Below are 23,073 nucleotides of genomic sequence, written 5' to 3'. Positions count from 1 at the left end.
TGATATCCTGATTAGGCTATTTAATGTATGTTTAAATAAATCTGATGTTAAAATAACAGCCACTGTGTAGAAATTATTATATTTCAACAACGAATTGGAGTAAAAACATTTAGAAGTTAATGCAAAAACTGCCTTAGGTGCAGCTTACAGGTTTGCATACAATTTGTTATTTGAGTGTTGATTATTTTATCTAAAAATAAAAAGCAATTGAATTTAGGCTAATAGTTAGGGCTCCCTACATAGTTTATAGCATTAGCAGAGATCATTTTTTTGATCCTTAAGAAACTTTTAGTTTTAATTTAATTTAATATATTTAAAGACAAAAACACAATTTGTTCAGTAAACCTCTGTTTAATAATAAAAAAAAAAGCAATATTATGTTTAGTTTTCTCTCCACCTGCTGTACCGAAAACTGTACCGAACCGTGACTTCAAAACCGAGGTACGTACCGAACCGTGAGTTTTGTGTACCGTTACACCCCTAATGAATAGGCATGACAAAGTAAAAGTGTTGAAATGCAGCTAAGGCTCTATCATTTATTTATTTTATTTAATGTTACCTCAGGAGTGTTTATGCGGCTGCGCGTGGAAAAGAAAGCGCATGAGACCATGGATTAAGAATACATTTATACAGTTACCCAAATGAGAATTTATTTTCATATTTCATGACAGTTACAGCTTCAAATCTGTTAAGAGTCGATTTTAAATTCGAAAGTAAATTAAAATATCTATTTATTTATTTATGTCATCAATCTCCGCGACACTGTCGACTTTCTTTGATGACGTTTGCAGGGCGTTCCAAATGAACGATTATTGTCAGCGTAGTCCACTTCAACTGATATACCGTGCTCAGGGAGTAGGGAGCAGTGAACACTGCGTAGGGACCCTGTCGAATGGAACGCAGCTATAATATATTAAAGCGTCTTTGGTGTTTCCATGGTTTCTACAAAATAGGGCGTTCCAAATGAACGATTATTGTCAGCGTAGTCCACTTCAACTGATATACCGTGCTCAGGGAGTAGGGAGCAGTGAACACTGCGTAGGGACCCTGTCGAATGGAACGCAGCTATAATATATTAAAGCGTCTTTGGTGTTTCCATGGTTTCTACAAAATTAATTGAGGAAACGCTGGTATGATGTCATTGATAGGCAACGCACGGACACAATCCTGGTTAAAATCGCTTATTGCATTTAAACATTCTTGGAAACATTTGGGATAATGTAAGCACACGTCAACAAAATATATAACATTGTACTAGTGGCTTTTCCATGTCATGACCCCTTTAAATTTCCCTATGGAAAATGGTAAAATTGTATCTCCTTCAACACACATATTGCTCTTGTGGTTGCCGTCACGTTTAGATCTAACATGTTGAGTGTTTCATTATATGAGTGATAAACTCTCTGCGCTTGCACCTGTCACCCGCGTATAACATCACATTCAAACGTAATGTGTTCCCAGGAGTGCTCTCTTAATGGCCAGAGACGCAAAGAGGCAAATGGCCCGAGCTTAAAAGCTTTGAGTGTCTTCTAACCCATATCATCAATACAAATCTCAACCTATCGCGTCATCTGACACGAGCATTCATCAAGCTCTGCGGTCGGGTCGTACGCACATCTCTAATTTGAAAGTAAGGTTCTAAAAAAGAACACTTGAAGTGATCAAATTTACCGTGTTAGAAAGAGATGAAAGAGAGAGAAAATGTGAGTGAGAGTGCAAATACACAGTGATGCCCTCCGGCCATGCCTCCCATGTTGTCATGGAAACAATAGCACAGGGCTTGGATTCTGAAGGCAAGGCCTGCAGGCACTGTTACGACCGAGAACTGTGTTCAGCAACGAGCAGAGACTGAAGAATAAGACAGAGACAAAGAAACAAAGGGCGAGGGAGATTAACAGAGGGGAGTATGTGAACAGGGAGAAAGAAAGAAACAAATACATTCATTAAATGCTTGCATTGGACCACTTTTCATCCGCCTTGAGTCACGTATGCTGCAAGCATCACTCATATTAGTGCTCATACTTATAGGGTTAGGTAGGACCCTATGATTTATGCGATGCGGAAAACGTGGATGGAGCATTTCAACATTAATTTGATGAAAACTATCATCATATACAAACAGAAATTCAAAGGTCTTCACGGCAAACCGCCAAAATAAATGTTCGAATTCACTTGAAGAAATATATAATAGAGAAGTAGAATGTAGAGAATGTTAAGTAGAAGAATGCACTTCACAAAGTAATAATAATAATAATAAATAATAATAATTTACATTTATGCATTTACCAGATTATTTTATCCATAATGAATTACAAAAGAGGAATAAAAAGCTATTTGTCAGTGAACAACTAGACAACTTAGACAACTAGATAATAATAATTATTATTATTAATATTAATATTTTCATTCATGTTTTCATTTGACAGTGAACCTCTGTTGTGCAGCACTTTGCCAAAACAATTGTTACATTTTAATTTGATTACATTTTGAAAGATTACTTAAATTAATCTTGGTAAAGATTTAAGCATTCATTTGATTACAACTGTTTTTAGTAATACATTTGTATTTAATTATAAAACACAAGCGAAATCTAGATAAAATGAAAGCACAACACAATTTTGGAAAAAATAAAATATTTAATTGAACATTACATTCATTTTCAATCATCAGAAATCATGTCTAATCAGTTGAAATGAAAAGCTTTTTTAATACTTAAAAAAATTATTACAATTTTAACAATAATGGGGCCCTATCGTTAAAATTGTACTTATTTTATTTGATTATTAACAAAAAACGTTTGAAAAAAAATTATTAGACATGATTTCTGATTACTGAAATTTAATTAAACCATTAAATTGGAATCCATTAAAACGGGAAACTTAAAAAAATAAAATGGATTTGACAGAGCCCTTGTTAGTGACTTGAACAAACAAAGCCCTGACTATAAGTTTCAAATGTAATTCATCCTGCAAATTTGAGCTGCAGCCATGAATGATTCTGCAAATAATTTTCTGCAAATTGCAAAATACTTTGGTTTTTTGAAACTTTGGTTTTGTTGTCAAAGCGTCAGCACATTGCATCTATCTGCCGCGAATGTACTGCAAACTTTCTAAAAAATGCGCGAGTCCATTTGTGCTGAAGGTGAGCAGAAATTAGATAGGCCTATACATTCTCTCTGCTTGCAGTACGTCAGTCGGGAAAGTACGTGAGACGCACACAAACACACAGGTTTATCAAATCATATGTCATCAATAGCGGTTCACTTCTGCGATTTTTGCATTCATATCAGAAGCGAACCGAAAGAGTTCACATGAACTCTCTTTTTATGCAGACTCAGGTACGGGTCATGGCTGCACACCAGATTTAAAAAAAAAAAAAAAACGGCACTCACATCATCCAAACGAATCAAACACTGACGTCAATCGAACCCGGGTACGCAAAAGTGTTAGTGTGAAAGCACCCTAAGTGTTCACACTTCGCAAGTTTGGTTAGAACTCTTGTTGGTTGGTATGGTATGGTATGGTTGTATTGTATTGGGGGGGATGTAACTGATGGCTTTGAATATTGGGGGGGTTACCTCCCCCCCCATCCCCCCCACAAACTAAGCCCCTGCTTGTGTGATTGCTTTGTTAGTGCGGTTCAATTGAATAAGTGCGAATACTGCCATTCGACCAAAACTATCGGACCAAAACCACTCAAAAGATGATACTTGTTCCGCATTCAAAAGAACTCTAGCATGGTCCGATTGAAATATGACCGCAACACCGACCAAAGACATGTTAAAGAAACCAAAAACAGGACATGATGTCACAAGATGCAACCATAAAGGCAGGAACACACCAAGCCGACGGCGACGAACTAGTGGCGACGAAAGCAGACTGCGGGGTTGGCTCACGTCGGCAGCGTCTGGGTCCAAAGTTGGCCTGACACACCAAACCGACGCTCGACAACCGACGGCCAAGTAGCAGGTCCGTTCTGCACCTGCGTAAGAAGAAATGCCTTTTTGTACCAGCAAATGGCAGTAGCTGAACAGCCAATCAGAATGATCAGATGGCCCGATGGACCATCAACATGTCGAATCGGCCGAAAAAAGCAGATGAGGACCAACTTCAGCCGACGGTGCAGAACACACTGAGAAAACTTAGTCGGCCGACGAACAAAAACTGCTTGATGTGTTCCTGCTTTAAAAAGGACAGAATACTCAAGCATGCCTGTTTTTTTCTCATCACAGTTCCGTTCAAACCATGTCTCCTTGCAGCAGATCTCCATTTATGTGTGTGATGGAGAGATTCCTGCTGCTGTTTTGACTCCTTTGCACATTTTATAAGCTCTTCATGAGTTGTCAACTCCATGTACGCACATCGAGCGAGCACATTTAACTCAGTATACAGCATTGTTTTCAACACAAAATATATGTCATAAAAGCATTTTTGTGTGTGTATCTTTAGGTTCGGTGTTAAAAGTGACAGTGCGAATGCTAAGCGAACCCAGACTAAATGTATCATTTTCTTTCTTTGATCTGGACCAAAAGAACCAAGAGAACCGAACTACAAGTGTGAACACACCCTAAGAGACAAGATTATGTAAATTGTTGTGCTCTGTGTTCTTCCTCTGTGAGTGTGTGTGTTTTCCATTCAGCTCGTGGTAATCACAAAACACGAGGGAAGTAATCAGAGACACAAACACACTTCCATCCTGTTGTCTTTTATCATTTCTCATCAAAAGTAAAATCACACACACTCCACAGTCCCAGCATGCAGCCAAAACCCGCACCTACTCTGAATTTACCCAGAGAGTCTGAATTTCAGATGGTCCTAATGAATAGACACATCTGCTTGTTATTTAATCGCAGTACTGCGTCCAGATGCGGTTTGCTGAAATTGATTTTTCTGGTCGCTAAGCACAGATCAATATTATGTGTGTTTGCCAGAGGAGCAACAATGTCCACTGATTTTAAAACTTTTGAGATGCAAATCAATGTATTGTGGGAACGAATCTCACGAAAACATGTCCAGGCCGCATTTCCCCCCAAATTCATAAGAAATTACATTCTGCACAAAGGAAATAAAGCCTATCTATTTGCCATTGTTGAATTATTTTCATGAATATTAAATTAAGCACATTTCCCCTGAAATTCTCATTACCATAATGCACCCAGATGTTTTTTTTTTTTAAATTCTCATTATTCTTTATAATGATTATCATTAGATTCTCATTACTGTAATACAGTATTTTTGTTTAATACAACGCAAATTGCAGTAACAAAGAATGTTTTATTTAAATCAGCACAAATTAAAGGCACTGCAAAACTAATATCATAATGTATTTATATAATAACAATAAAAATTATTGTTGTTTATTTAATTGTTATTATTATTAGCATTATTTTATCACTATATATCTTATTATACTTTATTGTATTACAATTATGAAAATGAGACTTATTTGCATTTCAGTAACGAGAACTGGGAGAGAGAATGAACAACTTAATTGTCATAATGCCCTAATGGTCCTAAAATAAGCTGATTTTATTTATTTAAGCAAAGTATATCTATAAGCATAATATATCTAATTTGCTTGGCTGATCAAGTCACACAGTCGCACACAATCCTCCATTGTTCTTTACACATGTTGGGTGTTGTAACATTACAAGATCACACGCGTGCAGAGCCTTGCTGGTTGATTTTATCGATTGCTGCTCTGTTATTCACTGCACGCTCATGAGCGTGTGACACTGTGCTCTTGTGCTACTCCAGACTTTCAGCCAGTACAGTCAGATAAAGCCTGAAAAGAAACCAGCATCATCACTAAATCCACCTGTAGCACAACTTCCAGCTCTGTGCGCTCAATGCCATTCACATGCCTTTCTGAACTCGTTTATTAAGAATAGGAGGAAATTGTGTCTCAAATCCAAATGCAGAATGTTATTTAATAATGGCTCATTCTATACACTCTAAGAAAAGGCTGTAAAAATAGGAGCCAATGTACCTTGTTAATATGAAGATTTTTTTCCCATATTGGTGTTTACCTGTATTTTGAATTTTACATTGCGTTGTGTTGTGTTTTAGGGTTAAAGGAAATGTCAGTGAATTTTCTCTTATAGTGTATGATTCACAACATCTTTTTAAAACACCTGCTCAAAATACAGTAGATTCAATATAAAATTATGATTGACTAATATGGCTGATGAGCCATGTATATTTAAAATATATATATATATATATATATATATATATATATATATGAGAGAGAGAGAGAGAGACAGAGAAAGATGCACCGATATATCGGCCAATAATTGGTATCGGCCGATAAAAGCAAATTTTCACACTATCAGCTATCGATCAATAGTTTAAAAACAGACGATAGTCAGGCCTGATATATCCTGTCAATCAAAAAAGGGGAGGAAAATGCACTGCATTTGTGCTTTGTGTAAAGAAAATGCTAAGAAACCAGTTTGATATTCAATATTAATAGTAATTATATGAATTAATAACATTCAGAAAGTTAAGAAATGTTCATTTAATCTTCAGAATTTAGTTCATGTGTGTTAATACTAATTTGAGTAATGTGTTTATAACTAACACCAGTTACTCTGAAATAAGTTGATGAAATGGAGAGAATAAAGTTTTTATTTGCATTTCTTTCAAAATATAATAATTAAAAATATAATGATTAATTATTAATTATAATGAAAAGATCAGTCATTTAAAAGAAGGTATAAAAGGCAGAATCTGAAACTATCGGTATCGTTATATTGGCAGATATCACTCTGAATAATGGTCTATAGGTATCGGTGGAGAAATTTACTATTGGTGCATCTCCAATATATATATATATATATATATATATATATATATATATATATATATATATATATATATATATATATATATATTGTTGGTTTAACTTAAAAGAAAGTAAGTTACCTGGTTGCCTTAAAATTTTGAGTTCATTGAAATTAAAAATTTGAGTTAATACAATGAAAGCAATTGGTTTTATCAACAGAAACTTAAAATATTATGTTATCTGAACCACATTAATTATTGAAGTTGATATAACAAAAGACAAAAATGTTGTGATAACAAATCATGAAAATAATTTTTACAGTGTAACCACAATTTAATGACAAATCTACCATATTTTCACTTGTTTACTATTGTCACTTATTTACAAAATAAATACACTAAATACATCTGAAATCAGAAAACGTGCTCTATACTTTGACAAAATACCACCGACCATTTTCAAAAGTTTTTTTGACATTACAGATTCTCAAAATAACTGGCTTGGCAGATAAATCAGTCTATCACTAAATGAGACAGTTTATAATATTTTTATATTTCCAGTTCCATTCCAAGGATTTCCTGTATGCTTGCCATATTCAGTCTCTGACATCCAGCATTTGTTGCACAACAACTGACATATTGCATTACATACAATCAAACTGTTTAACAGATGTTGTCTCTGTGTTAGTGAGTAGTGTTTTAGTAAGTTTGCATTTATTTGCACTAACTGTGCTAAATCAACCAGCCTTCATTAATAATAGTAATTGAGTAGTGCATTCAAAATATACAATAAGAACCACTTTAATTCTCTTTTTGTTGGTGATAAAGGTTTATGTTGCTGTTTGCTACTTTGTATCTTTGTCAAAATAGTACAAGATTACTTTTTGAGTGAGACATCAAATAAATATGATAAAATCGGATTAGATTTACCTAAAATGTCAGTCCTGTAATGTGTCATCAGTACCAGATTACATATCAAACATAATACCACTGAGCACATCTAGTCTCAGTCACAGTGACAGCTCAGAACAAATGATCTCCTTTTCTCATCCATGTGTACTGCTATAAGATCCAGTTCAGAATGGCCTAAATGATGATGATTTTACAGTACTGCACATCATATTACGATGCTAGTAAAAGTCAAAACAATAGGCACACGAGTGCATTACTACCTTCAGTTTGTTGCAGGTAGAAAGACACATTGTTGTGAAAGCATGAGGAGAAACAGCAGTGCACGTGTTGTGCATTCAATTAGACAAAGTGTTTTAAAAGTCACAGTATGTATGAGTATCTATCGGACTAATGCAGGCAAAGGATCTTACCTCCTGTTCGTGGTCTCGGTGCAGTGCTGTGCGCGGTGTTGAAGAACTACGCTGTTGGTCTTTATACGGACTGAATTCAGATGCACATGAATGAAATATCAATCCACGTCTGGACGGCGAACAAAGCGGCATTTGAGCTTCGATCCGAAAGGCCACCGCTCCGTCCTGCCATCCTCCTCACAGTGGCAATGCTGGAATATTCCTCTGTGACATCCCTTACAAAAAATATCAAATCAGTATCTGCCGAGTCGTGAATCTCCTACCAATAAGAGATAAACAAACCAAAATGACGTTCAGTAACCCTGTAAAATAGGTTAAGAACCTTTCTCCAATTCCCTGCTTCCTTATGAGCTCAGCTGTCGCCTACATCTCGCTCTCTCTCTCTCTCTCTCTCTCTCTCTCTCTCTCTCTCTCTCTCTCTTTTGTTCACTCTGACTCGCAACGTAAGACTCGCATCAGTGCTTGAATCGTTCATTCAGCGTGTTTCCTTTCAAATCGGAATGTAGCCTAACTCTAACATAAGAAGAGTAAAATGCTGTTCTTGATTATTAAATGGCTGTTAAAATATATAAATACATGAAATACCCATTTTAAATTGATTTTACTTGCGTATTATAGATTAATACGCGATTCGTTGCACCATTAGGCTACAGAAAACAATCGGCATATTGCGATATTATAATTATTATTATTATTATTAAGTGTTATTGTTAGTAGTATTACTAATATTATTATCAATCCACAACCCATCTTTAACTTCTCTCTTAAAGTTTTTTGTGTTTCTGCTGGTCTTTCGATGCAAGACTTGAAACATTGACTGACACATTTTCGGTCGCATGATTTCAGCACCAAGGACAGCGACACGTGACCAAAATACCTAGGCTTCTACAACAAAGGAAAACATAAATGTAGGACTATATCTAAGATAAGCAACATCACAAAAGCAAGAGTGCATTTGTTAGGAATATCTATTCATAACAGCACAATTGCAAGCACAGCTTGAAGTGAAACAAATAATGTACAGGTGTTGTGCCGAATTTCAGATCCTTGCCAAATTATCACCCCCCTCATTGAAGTCGCCACCTGATTGCCTAATCCTAACCCCTCCCCCACACCTAATCCTAAACCTACCAATAGGGGGTAATAATTTGGCGGGGGGGTCAGAATTCAGCAAAACACCGGAACTCCCGATGCTAGGTTCAAAACGCAATCCTGAAGAAGGGAGAATGCAGTGGGTTTCTGTACGCAACACGTCGGAAGTGCTTGTAAGCAAGGAAAACTAGTGGTATGCTAAAGGTAACAATAGAGAAGTGCCAGTGTTGTGCTGAATTTTGACCCCCTGCCAAACTATGACCCCCCTTGTTGAAGCCACTACCTGATTGCCTAATCCTAACCCTACTTCTAATCTTAACCCCTCCCTCATACCTAATCCTAAACCTACCAATACTAGGGGGGTAATAATTTGGTGAGGATCAGAATTCGGCATAACACCTGTACTCCCGACACTTGGTTCAAAACGCATTCCTGAAGAAGGGAAAACGTAGTGGCCTTCTGTACATGCAACATGTAGGAAGTGCAAGTACACAAACAAAACTAGCTGTACGCTAAAGGTAAAAATAGAGAAGTGCCAGTGCTGTGCCGAATTTTGACCCCCTGCCAAATTATTAACCCCCTCATTGAAGTCGCTACCTGATCTGCCTAATCTGAACCCCACCCCTAATCCTAACCCCTCCCCCACATCTACTCCTAAACCTACCGATACTAGGGGGGTAATAATCTATTATCTAACAGGGGGTCGAATTCGAATACTGTGTACTGGCGCAAACTCAAAGCGTGCCACACGAGTCCTGAAAAGTGAAGTCAAAGTGTCTCGGCCGTGCCCAGGTGGCTGGAAGCAGTATAGGTCATGATCCCGCCCTCTCCATGAAATGTAATGGAACATGAGACAAACTAAACAATCAATTTACACTTTAAACATTTTTTCCTAAAGATGTGCTGCGTCCCAATTCGCCTACTTATACTACGTCCTAAAAGTATGTACTCTTTTTGTAAAGAAAAAGTACATACTTTTGAGTGTGTAGTAGAAGAGTATGCAAGTTTTGGGACATACTACCTCGTCATAACTGCGTCTTTAACGGACGTTCTGTTGCTTAGTTACTCAACCTGTAACTGTTTAAACTACCGTGTCAATCATCATGTCACAGTTAAAATCCTCCACATTTAAATTAAATTTATTTTCCTACCGTTTCGGAGAGAAATGTAGTCGCACGTTGATCTGCCAGTCATGGGTCTTTCATGCAGAGAACTCTCCTCATCTTTGCATAATGATGCATTTAAAAGTTAATGACCAAACACATCGTTATAAAAGTTCACAATGCTGTTGCAGATGAAATATAATGTGGATAACATTTAATAAATATCTTTTTGTCAGGTTAGACACTGCTTATTAATCATTCAAGCCACTTTATCTTAACCGTCGTACCTCGCACGTCCGTCATGTTTGTAGTTTTTAAACACTTTTTATTCGTATTTGTAGTTCTAATCGAATCCTCGTCCACAGCGCAATGTGTTATGGGCAATATTAGCCGTTAGAAGTGTGCACGGATCTGCACTTCGAATTCTAACCGGAAAAAGTACACCATCCGGGTATCTTTGGAATACTCATTTCAACATACTACGATTTGGGACATACTAATTCTTTTTTCGAATACTATTTGGGATGCATAGTATGCGAATTGGGACGCAGCAATGGTTTCTGTTATTTTACTCAGTTTTTTTATCACGCTGGTGTTGGTTCAAGTGTTCGTTCTTTAAATAAGTTTGGTTTTAGTAAGTTATTTGATGCTATAAAAACAGGTGTGAGGCATCACGATTGACAGCTTCACTGAGGTGCCAACAGACTTTTTTCTGGATCTTTGCGAGGTGACTGGAACTTTAATTTCTACATTTCCATAAGTGTTTATTTCACAGCCACATAACGAGTTGTTCTGACTGTGGGCGGGACCTTGATATCGCGGCTCCACTTTGTGCTCATTACTGCGCAGACTCTGGCTCCAAGTTAACTACACGCAGACTTGAGACTCAAGATGTCAATGCCATATTGGTAATGACATTTCCTCTCTCAAGATCCATAAAGGTACTAAAAACATATTTAAATCAGTTCATGTGAGTACAGTGGTTCAATATTAATATTATAAAGCGACGAGAATATTTTTTAAAAAACAAAATAACGACTTATATAGTGATAGCTGATTTCAAAACACTGCTTCAGGAAGCTTCGGAGCATTATGAATTAGCATATCGAATCATGATTCAGATCGCGTCAAACTGCTGAAATCACGTTACTTTGGCGCTCCGGACAGAAGATTCGATACACTGATTCATTATGCTCCGAAGCTTCCTGAAGCAGTGTTTTGAAATCGGCCATCACTAAATAAGTCGTTATTTTGTTTTTTTTGGTGCACCAAAAATATTATTGTCGCTTTAAAATATTAATATTGAACCACTGTACTCACATGAACTGATTTAAATATGTTTTTAGTACCTTTATGGATCTTAATGAAGGCCATCGGATTTCAACAAAAAGATCTTAATTTGTGTTCCGAAGATTAACGAAGGTCTTACAGGTGTGGAACGACATGATGCTGAGTAATAAATGACAGAGTTTTCATTTTTGGGTCAACTAACCCTTTAAAACTACATTAAAACACTTCAAGAGCAGGGAGGTGCAGTACGCCAATGCACTAACTCATGGTCTATTACTGTCTTTTAGTGTTTAATTACATGAAATAGCACTTATATGTGGTGATCCCTCAGCTGTAACTGTCATTTTCCATGCATGTGTGTATATTTATGTCTATGTTTATTTCATAAAGATGAAGACAGTGTATAAGAGAAAGTATTGGTATGGTGTGTCGAATAACTGATTTGTTCTTTGCTCCTGGGGTGAGTCTCATCCCCATAGCAAAGACGAATTGAGTGCCACTCTGCTTTAATAATGCATCTCTCCCAGACTGATAATAACACAATTTATTTCAGAACCACCCCTTGCTGTTAATGAATGTTTAGACAGAAACATGCTTTTCATAAATGATAGCCACCCAGGTGTCAACGGCATATAACCCACATCTCAATAATGTCTGTCCTCGGCTGCTGCACTTTGTCATTAAAAACAAGAGCTTGGTGATGTCATTTCCGCCCTTGTGTTAAATCCATAAAACTAGGTGCACGGCACACAATGGAAGGTTGAGTTTTCAGCAAGCAGGAATGGCACTCTGTCACCATGGTGATGTGATCCTGGGATGACATTAATATTGGTTTACAAGAAGGAAGAGAAACTCTCCCTTTTCCTCTCTGTTTTTTCTCCTGCATGGAGAATGCAGCTGCTTATCTGTGCACATAATCCCTGTTGGGTTCCTTTGATGGCTGCATTATTGTTTATATATGGGTCGTATTAACCTCTGGGATGGAGAAGGGTAGAGGGAGATCAAGACAAGCTGACCCACATTCAAATGCATTTGGATCTGTGTGCATCTGTGATGATGCATGCATTCAAACACGTTTTGAACAGTGAGACTGTATTGTGGTGTTTGTTTGCATTTACTGTGCATGTAAATACCCTCAGGGCTGTGCTGGTTCATGTCGACCCAGATCAGAGTAATTACACATCAGAGACCAGCGTCTGGAGTAGAGGACAGATTTGATACACCACATACAAAACAAACATATAGCTTCATTTTTTTAGACAGATAAAATCAATCGCTGTTCCAAAACCTAGTGAGCAGCTTACCTAAATTTTTTATTTTTAAGATATCAAACACACATTCCCAAGTTAACTTGTTTTGACCAAATTCTGCATTCCATACTTTATTGAACATCCCAATTGATATCTCCGCCCTCTGACAACAAAGGCATTCCATTGCGTAATGTGTAGATGATGAGTTTTGGAAATTGAAAATTCTGAGGTTTTCAGCATAAGGTAGACTAGAATATTTACATGTATATTTCAATACATGTGTATTTCACAGATAAGGCAAGCCAAGAATATACTGCAAGAAAAAAAAAAAAAAAAAACAGACATAATTTTACATGCCATTCAAAAGTTTGTTGTTAAGACTTTTAATGTCTTTAAAAGTGTTTATTTGATCAAAAAACAACAATATTGTGAAATTGTCAGCTTTCTGGTGTGTTCTAGTCAAAACACACAAGGAAGTACTGATTCAAAGTCTTTAATAAGAAAACCAAAACGCAGGAGATCACAGGAGAATACAAATTAGAATGAACCATGGGTGTCGGAAACAAAAAAAACAACAAAAAAAAGTGGCCTTTCCCCAGAAAAATTTTACTGGAGTGGATGCCATTTCCTGTGTTCTGGTGCCTTTTAATTAATGGAGTGTCTGTTTGCCCGCCTTGTTGGCAAATGCTATTTACACTAAATGACATCTGGTTGGACCAGACAAAATTACAGAAGACATTGGATTGATTACATCGACACTGGTGTAGGAGTAAATTTCATGGCAGAATGTTTTAAAGCAAATCGACCCGGGGTTTGAATCCGGGTTGATTTGCTGAACTCACTCTACTCCCTTTCCCCATAACATATTAGATCGGAAAAGCATTTATTTTCAATAAAAATTAAGAAAATATTTGAAAATATAAAGCGTCTAACATGTTTTTAATAAGAAAGTGTTTATCGGTTAGGGGTAGGTGTAGGGAGGGCTTTATTGTCCCAATAAGGTGCCATTAATTTAATAATTTTAATAAATATAATCATTTACATTACATTATTATTGCATATTGTTCAATGTACAACAACACTGAGGTGCAAATAGTGGCTCTGAATGAGCCAAGTGGAATGGATTTGAGGAAGCAACAGCGTGGAAATAAAGGCTGTAGCTAAAATGTGGAATGGAGTTTAATTTATTAGGGCATTTCTCAAGTGGAATATATTTGACTGAAAAGTGATGAAAAGACATATGCACTGAATTACAGATGGTAAAAGTGAGTGGGTCCAATATCATACAATGGTTCCGAGACCAATGGCATGAACATAAAAAAGACGACATGGAACAATGAACTAAGGAAACTAAGGGCTTAAATACACAGGGAGTAACTAAATGAACAGGGGCCAGTTGCACCAGCTGTGCGCAAGTTACAACGTAGACTAGTTTTGACGTAAATGGGCACTAAGTTACAACTTACGCACTACTAAATATTTTTGTGTTGCACCATTAAACTTAGTTGAAGCGTAACTCTACGTATACACTAAATATTTACGGAAGCCTCCTATCAGGAGTAACGGTTGGAATAAAATAGCAGACTGACTGAAATGCATCAATAAGCTCTTGTTTTACCTGACAGACTTCATTCTTTACACATATATGATGCTGCTGACATTTACACTCTCTTAAATTTTAAGAGAGAGAACATCATGTGAAAAGATTACTTTGTTAGACACTCTTCAACACGAACCCGTTAAACAGCGCGCCGCTGTGTGCATCGGTCCTATCACTCCGTGTTGTGCATGTCAAATAAAATCAGTCATAATCAATAAATATAATTTATTATGTTTTTGTTGTTGTTTCAGTATTTATTTATTGATCCTTATTAATTTCATTTCAAATACAGTTTCTGAATGTTATTTACATATAAAAACATTTATGATTAAGTAGTAGGCCTAGGCTATTATATTTAATGGGAACTTATTTTTACTGTTAGCTACGTGAGGCAAAATAAGTCAGAATGAAGGATAAACTGAAATTCACGGAATTTCAACAACTTCTGCTCCTGTATTTGGATAACTGAAGGTAAACGTCATATTATGCGACTACGCATTACTTTACGGAGACCTTACGAGCTACTAGCTACGTTCTGCCTTAAGAACAAATGGTGCAACCGAATAAAGTACAGAGTTAGTTACAAACTAGCTAGTAGTTACTAAGCCACTAGTGTGGACTTTACGTTCCAATTTAAGAAAGAACTTATGAACGGCTGGTGCAACCCTACCCAGGTGAGCATAATCAGTAACTAAGGAAACAAGCTGACACACACTAAGGAACTACTGTAGGTCAACTACAATGACAGGGCACACAGGCAAACAGGAACAGGGAAAACAGGCTGACAAAAACCAGGCAGGCAATGGACAGAGATGGAGCTGATGAATGTGGAGACTTGGGCGCAGATGAAGAGCTAGAGAGAGCGGTCGGCAGTCTCGGAGCAGCAGTGACGACTGTGTGAGGTGGAGCCGGAGTGCCAGAGGACTGTGGTGGAGCCAGTGCGAGTCGGAGGGGTGGAGAGATGGAGCGCAGCAGATGGCTCGGAAATCAGTGGCGCAGGCAGAGTGACATCTGACCAAGACAAAGCCGGGGTGACAAGGGAGCCTTGTGGAGCCATAAGACCGATGGTCCCAGGTGGAGTCGATGGAGTGAGGAACCAAGGCAGAGCCGACAGGTCAATGGACCAAGGTGGAGTGGCGGGATAAATGGCTGGAGGCGGAGCAAGGAATTCTCTTGACTAGGCAGAGCTGGAGACCAGAAGACCTGAGGCAAATCCACACAGTGGCTGACTTTGGAAGAAGCCTATGTAAATGTTCCAAAGCAGTTCTTTAGGTCTCATTTGAGTTAGTGTGCTGCCTTTGTAGGCTGTAGACGGCAAGGTTTGGCTCACTAGGTTTTGGAACAGAGCAACTGTCTCTGTGAACTACAAGTAGCTATTCAAGCTGTGAATGTGTGCATGTAAGATTGTGCATTTGTTTGTGTCCATAGGAGGAGTGCTTTGTAGGAATTAATGTAACACTGAATTGAGAAACTGAACACGTTTTTACCCTGGAGAAAGAGGTGGGCCATGACTAAAACAGCTTTGAAGGATTAACTTCAAATTGAAAAAAAGTCATATTTTAGAAAGAATACATGAGCAATGGTGTATAGACAGATGTTTTCTTTTTCGCTAATCTTTGGGGGGTTGGGGAGGGATGAAAACAAGGGCTTTAGCACAACAGCTGAACAGAAAAGCTCACATGCACACACACACACGCGCGCATGTTCAGACATCTGTCTATACTGTCCACTCGAGGTCAAAGAATAAGCAGATTTGACTAATTAATGTTGTGCACTTTTATCTAAGATAAAGATAACAATCATGATAACTATATCAGTGTCCACACCAGTGGATGATATTGTTGCCTTTATCACGCTTCCACATTCGAAAAGCAGAAGCTTCATATATTAGTGTAAAAAAATTTCTGCTGTAGCTTGTGTACAGTTAATCACAGATACTTCATCTGTGTGCAGAATTATTAGGCAAGTTGATTTTCTGATCATATTTTTTTCTGATCACATTTTACCAATTCTAAACCACATTAATCTTAATAACTACTATTAATATTGCATTTAATCATTTATAAGTGATATATAGTTGTTCATAAAGGCTGGAAATGAAAAATGCCATATATTCAGGTTTGCTTTTACAGGCAAAATGAGCCAAAAAAAGAGATTTAACTCAGACTGAATAGTCCAAAATGATTAAATACTCATGAGAAGGACGCAATACTAATGCAGTACTAGAAAAGCATGACCATTGGACAGCAAAATGCTCATTGGGTCAGCGGGGTCATACAAAAAACAGATGGAGAAGAAAAGACACATGTTAACTGCAAAAGAATTAAGAATTAAGTGTAAAACCATCAGGAACCCTTTAGTCTCCAGCGCCACCATTTCCCAGTACTGAAACCTACCTGGAGTCTCCAGAAGTGCAAGGGGTCAGGATCTCAGAGACTTAGGTTAGCTAAAGAATCCTAAAAAAAATAACCCACACTTAATAAGAATCACAAGCTGAAGTGTTATAAAATACATGAAGACTGGGTTTTTATAGGCCTTATAGACAGACAGCTTGAGAGTGACTCTTGAAGGACCAGTACCACATCCTCTTGTACCACTGTTTGAAGAATTTATCTTCCAGAATCTGGAGGTAAGTTTTGGAAGATCATTTTTAGTCCATCTCTGCAAGACGGACATTTCAGGATAAGAGATTGACTAAAAGTGAACTCCCACACCTTACTGCCAGATTCTGGCAGCGTCACTTTCTAGCTTTCTGTCTATAAGGCCTATAAAAACCCAGTCTTCATGTATTTTATAACACTTCAGCTTGTGATTCTTATTAAGTGTGGGTCATTTTTTAAGATTCTTTTGCTAACCTAAGTCTCTGAGATCCTGACACCTTGCACTTCTGGAGACTCCAGGTAGGTTGCAGTTCTGGAAAATTGTGGCACTGGAGACTAAAGGGTTCCTGATGGTTTCACACTTAATGCTTCACTTTAATTCTTAATTCTTTTGCAGTTAACATGTGTCGTATTGCATTAGTATTGCGTCCTTCTCATGAGCATTTAATCATTTTTGACTTTTCAGTCTGAGTTAAATCTCTTTTTTTTGGCTCATTTTGCCTGTAAAAGAAAACCTGCCTAATAATTCTGCACACCTGAATATAAGGCATTTTTCATTTCCAGCCTTCATAAACAATTATATATCACTTATAAATGATTAAATACAATATTAATAGTAGTTATTAAGATTAATGTGGTTTAGAATTGGTAAAATGTGCTTGGAAAAAAATATGATCAGAAAATCAACTTGCCTAATAATTCTGCACACAGTGTAAAATTATAAACCACAGTTTATAATAATTAATCAGGTATGATGAAACACAGAAAGATGGTGTCAAGTTATTCCAACACATTTCAGCACAAGCCGATGTGTATGTGCAATTCTTCAGAGTCTGACCACCTTTTTTTATTATTAAAGAGATGCAAGAATAGAATACAAACAACATGCGCAGAGATTAGAAGCAAGTGATTATAGTCTATAAAGTTATAAATATGGATATTTTTCTTACAAAAACGCATCACTTTGCTTCAGAAGGCCTTTATGAACCCCTGGAGCTGTATGGATTACTTTTCTGATGGATGGATATGCTTTTTTGGTCTTCAAAATATTAGTTACTATTCACTCCCATTATAAAGTTTGGAAGAGACAGGATATTTTTTAATAACTGAAATAAGAAAGTCATATATACCTAGGATGGCTAGAGGGTGAGTATAAATCATGGGATAATTTTCTTTTTTTTTAAATTCATCTATCTGAATATTCAAAGTAACCACTCATTCCAACTCACATGCACACGCAAACACTCACAGCCCATCAACACAGTCATCTGTAAATACTCCTCAATGCTTTTCAGCAGCTATCCCTCAATATCCTCATTACGATTTCAGAAACACATTGCACCACAATCGATACATTTCCATTAACGTGATGGACGACTGTTTTTCAAACGCTCTCCTGTCTCAACAGAATCACAGGATGCCGTTTATGAGACAGAAGTGTCATGACTAATGCTCGCTCCTGAGACGATGTCTGTCTTCTTGGAATTTCAGCCCATTTAACTTCAGCCGATTATTCACATTCAGACACACTGCAGAGCTATTATTTTCACGTTAAAGCTTTGATGAATTCATGTGGTAATGCTGTATGCGAAAGGAAAATGGGGGAAGAAGGCTACAGTAATTTGCCGTTCCTTTCAGATGTTCCGAAGGCCTGTTCATCCCTCTCCATCACTGACAATGCCAGACTCAATCTCCTATAATTCATCATTCATATTGACTTACAGGACTTCTCAGAGGACACAAACTGCAGCCAAAGCAGGAACCAATCCAGCAGATATGAATACCTGAATTCATAAAAAGACAAGGAACCTTTAAAACATGTTAATTTATGCATCCCACATGCTCCATTAATTTTAAAAATTGAAAACACACGAGCAGCCTGGATGTGCTGCTATAGTTTTTAAATAAACAGTCATTCACAACATGAATTCAGTGAGAATCTTCTCAAACAAATGCAAATCTGCTTATGCTAGGATTTTTTTTTAGATAGTCAGTGCATCCAAATTTAAGCTTCATTAGCCTACTTAACCTAATTAAATAAATACCACAATTCATTATCTGAAAAGACATTTTCACACAATATTATTATAAAAATAGATTTGTTTTTGAGACTGAAAATGGCTACACTTATAAATACATTGAAATTTAAACAGAATTATTTAACATAGGCTATATATACGTTCTATATATATATATAATATATATATAAGAAAATACATAATACAGTTATATTAAATTCATTTTTTTCTTTTGTATACCTCAGCAGAGCTCAGAAACTCCTTCCAAACCGGTTCACGTTGCGTCATATTTAAGGGGCGTGTCATCGTGCGTTCAGTCGGGGGAGACGTCAAGAACGTAAAGAAGCAGCTGGGATCAGCGTGGACATGTAAGTGCTGTGTTTGACACTTTCACAACTATTAATTTGGTTCCGACGAGTAGTTTTACCGATGTAAATGCGTAACCTATTTCGCAAAGGTTTACACAGTACATAAAGTAGGCAGTTTTCTTTAACAGTTTCTGTTCAAATGACAACTCTGATCCCTCAACGCTGTAAATAAGGGGAACGTGCTGAGCAGTAGTTCATACAACAAAATAGTTAAAGACATTAACTACAAGGTACTCAACAATTCTCAAAAAAAAAAAAATTCTCTATTCTGTTTTCCCATAAATACATTCTCTGGTGTCTGATAGTGGAAATATGCAGCTAAAAATCTAGTTAAAACGTGTTCACAAACCAGCCTAACTAGTTCTACTTGAAGGAGGCTTGACTTGTAGCAAAAACCTGAAAATCTCTGAACCTTAATGACATCTAAGTGCAAACAGTCTATCATGCAGCATATAAAGAAATGTACTAACATATTAGTGGGTTACTGACAAATAACATGCAACATTTTAAAAATAAAATAGAACTGTAATAATAATAATATAAAATAATTTTAAAGCTGCAGTCTGTAAGTTTTGCCTCTTTGTCGCCATCTCTGTTTGAAACCTGCAATTGCAGTTATTTGCGGAATTATCATCTTCACGTGGGTTGTGCATCGGGACGGCTCCTGTTTGCTGTCAGTCACAGAAAATGTCATATGAACAAAATTTTAAAAATCTGCCAATTTTTGTTCTGACCAACTGAGGAAGTTTCAATATTTTGCCTATTTAAAACTTGACTCTTCTGTAGTTACATCGTGTACTAAGACCGATGCAAAATGAAAAGTTGCGGTTTTCTAGGCCGATATGGCTAGGAATTATACTCTCATTCCGGCATAATAATAAATGATATTATGCAGCGTCTCTCACAAATGTTTCCATGGTTGCAAGGCACGCTCCCTGTTCAAACGGGGTCACAGGCGCTGCGTAATATCATTGCGCCTGCTGCACCCATGGTACGGCAGCAAAGTTCCTTGATTATTATGCCGGAATGAGAGTATAGTTCCTAGCCATATCGGCCTGGAAAATTGCAACTTTTCATTTTCTGTCAATTAGGGCTGTGCGATATATCGCATGCGATTGTCACGCACATTTCGTCAGTAAAGCCGGTTCCCTGATTACCGCTAAATTGCCATCACCTGCTTTCAAATGGAGCGGCATTTAATAGACAGAGCTGTAGATCACTGACAAGCCACACAATCTCGTGTTCATTATCACAGATGAATCGCCTTCGATAATGAACGCGATATTGCGTGGCTTGTCAGTGAACTACGGCTCTGTCTATTAAATGCCGCTCCATTCTAAAGCAGGTGATGGCAATTTAGCAGTAATCAGGGAACCGGCTTTACTGACGAAATGCGCGTGACAGTCTCATGCGATATGTCGCCCAGCCCTATGCCCACGGAAACCTACCAGTACCACTCGAATTAGAAAACATTATTACAAGCTTAACGTTGTGAATCGGGCTAAGGTAAGGAGATAGTTTTGAACACTGGCTCATTATGTACTTGCTCAGAAATAGATTTTGGATCATTTTTAACCAAAAAAAGTTACGGACTACAGATTTAAAACTAAATAAATATTTTATTTGAAAAATTGTTTAAATCACAGATATGGCATGCCAGTTGCCCATGCATATGTTTAATATTTTTCTCTTCTGTATTCTGGCTTCAATTTCACTTCTGTTTATGGCAGGGAGGACACACTGCTGTGGATTCTGGGTGTGTTGTTACTCCTGTTCTGCAGTGTGGATGTGTGGTACTATATACGGGTAGTGGCTGTGGTGGTCAGGGCCTGGTTCCTCTCACCTGTATTTGACATCACAGGAGAGCAGACCACTGGCGGACGAGTCGTTCTCCATGACGTTGACTTCTGCCATATGAATAATGCCCGTTACCTACGCGAGTGTGACTTTGCCCGTTTTTCTTTATACACCCGCAATGGGGTGTTGAAGGCAATAAGAGCTCTAGGGGCCACCATGGCTGTTGGGGCAAGTACTGTCCGCTATAGACGCCCACTGTGTGTCGGTGAGGCGTTTCAGCTGCGCAGTCGAATCATCACCTGGGACGACAAGTCATTTTACCTGGAGCAGCGGTTTGTGTCTTGTAAAGATGGGATGGTCTCGGCTGTTATGTTCTGCAAACAGAATGTCCTGCGCAGCAGCCCGGACAAGATCCTGCAGTTCTTGTGCAAAAGAAAGGTGAGCGGCTTTCATAGATTTACTAAAACTTTTAAACACTCTGGTGGTCTTCGGTGAACGTGAGTACAATCTACAAAACAGCCTCGATGAAGTAAAAATAATTGTCTAAATGTATGCAAAACCTAATAATAAAAAAGTAATTATGTCTGAAAATATTCTTATAAGCAACTAAGGAATACACAGCCCTATATAAACATTGTATTAATTAAAAATAATATGAACTGTTTTTATATATATAAAGAAAGGTGCATAATTTAGAGGTGAATATTATCTAGAAATCCTCCAAAAATAAAATATTTCATATTAAATATATTTGAAACAATATAGTATATTAATTTTATTATTAAAAAAAAGTTAAAATAAATGGTCTCAAAAAATTACAAAAATACAGAGCAATTTTAGTGATACAATCTATAAATCAGCCTCGATTAAATAGTCTTTGGTAATGTCTAAATATATGCAAAACTTAATAAAAAAAAAGTAATTATGTCTGAAAATACTCTAGCCCTATATAAACATTGTATTTATTGAAAATAATATTAACTATTTTTATATTAAAAAATAAATGGCATAATTTAGAGGTGAATATTATGTAGTACCATAAAATAATAATTTAAAATAAAATAAAATATTTAATAAATATTATTGAGACAAATTTTTGTATATTTATTTCATTATAAAAAGGTTACAATAAATGGTCAACAAATGACAAATACAGAGCAATTTTTGGGGGGTACAATCTACAAATCAGCCTCATTTAAATAGTCTTTGTTAATGTCTAAATATAATAATAAAATAAGTAATTATGTCTGCAAATAAGCAACTAAGGAATACACATGCGTATATAAACATTGTATTAATTGGAAAAAAAAAAATATATATATATATATATATATATATATATATTTTAAAGGTGCATAATTTAGAGATAATTATCGTGACCCATGAAATCCTTCCAAAATAAAATATTAAATAGTAAATATTATTGAAACAAAATATAGTACATTCATTTCATTATGAAAAAGGTTATGCTAAATGGTCTAAAAAAAAAATTCAAAAATACAGAGCTTTTTTTTTTTTTTTCTGGGTACAATCTAGAAATCAGCCTCAATTAAATAGTCTTTGTTAATGTCTAAATATATGCAAAACGGAATCCCTATATAAACATTGTATTTATTGAAAATAATATTAACTGTTTTTAGATAGAACTAAATGGTGTATAATTTAGAGGTGCATATTATCTAGTACCATGAAATCCCCCCCAAACAAAAAATAGTAAAGAAAAAATATTATTGAAATAAAATATAGTACATTCATTTGATTAAAAAAAATATGCACATCGTCTTCTGTCTTTTTTGATAAATTGAGAAACACCAGAGAGTTAAAAGAATAGTTCACTAAAATGTCATA

General features: G+C 36.6%; 1 protein-coding gene across 1 annotated transcript in view; it reads left to right on the top strand.

Moving 5' to 3' along the window:
• The first annotated feature begins 19,384 nt into the window (after positions 1-19,384).
• them6 (thioesterase superfamily member 6) overlaps positions 19,385-23,073 on the top strand; it is a 4,365-nt gene continuing 676 nt past the window's right edge. Inside the window, exons 1-2 of the mRNA XM_067362680.1 lie at positions 19,385-19,428; positions 21,159-21,663. Coding sequence (XP_067218781.1) covers positions 19,427-19,428; positions 21,159-21,663 — 507 coding nt within the window. The 5' untranslated portion in view covers positions 19,385-19,426. The remainder of the gene's footprint in view (positions 19,429-21,158; positions 21,664-23,073) is intronic.

Source organism: Chanodichthys erythropterus, chromosome 16, assembly GCF_024489055.1.
Source record: "Chanodichthys erythropterus isolate Z2021 chromosome 16, ASM2448905v1, whole genome shotgun sequence".
Taxonomy (NCBI): domain Eukaryota; kingdom Metazoa; phylum Chordata; class Actinopteri; order Cypriniformes; family Xenocyprididae; genus Chanodichthys; species Chanodichthys erythropterus.
Note: the sequence above shows the minus strand (reverse complement) of the source record. Positions and strands in the feature narration are given on the sequence as shown.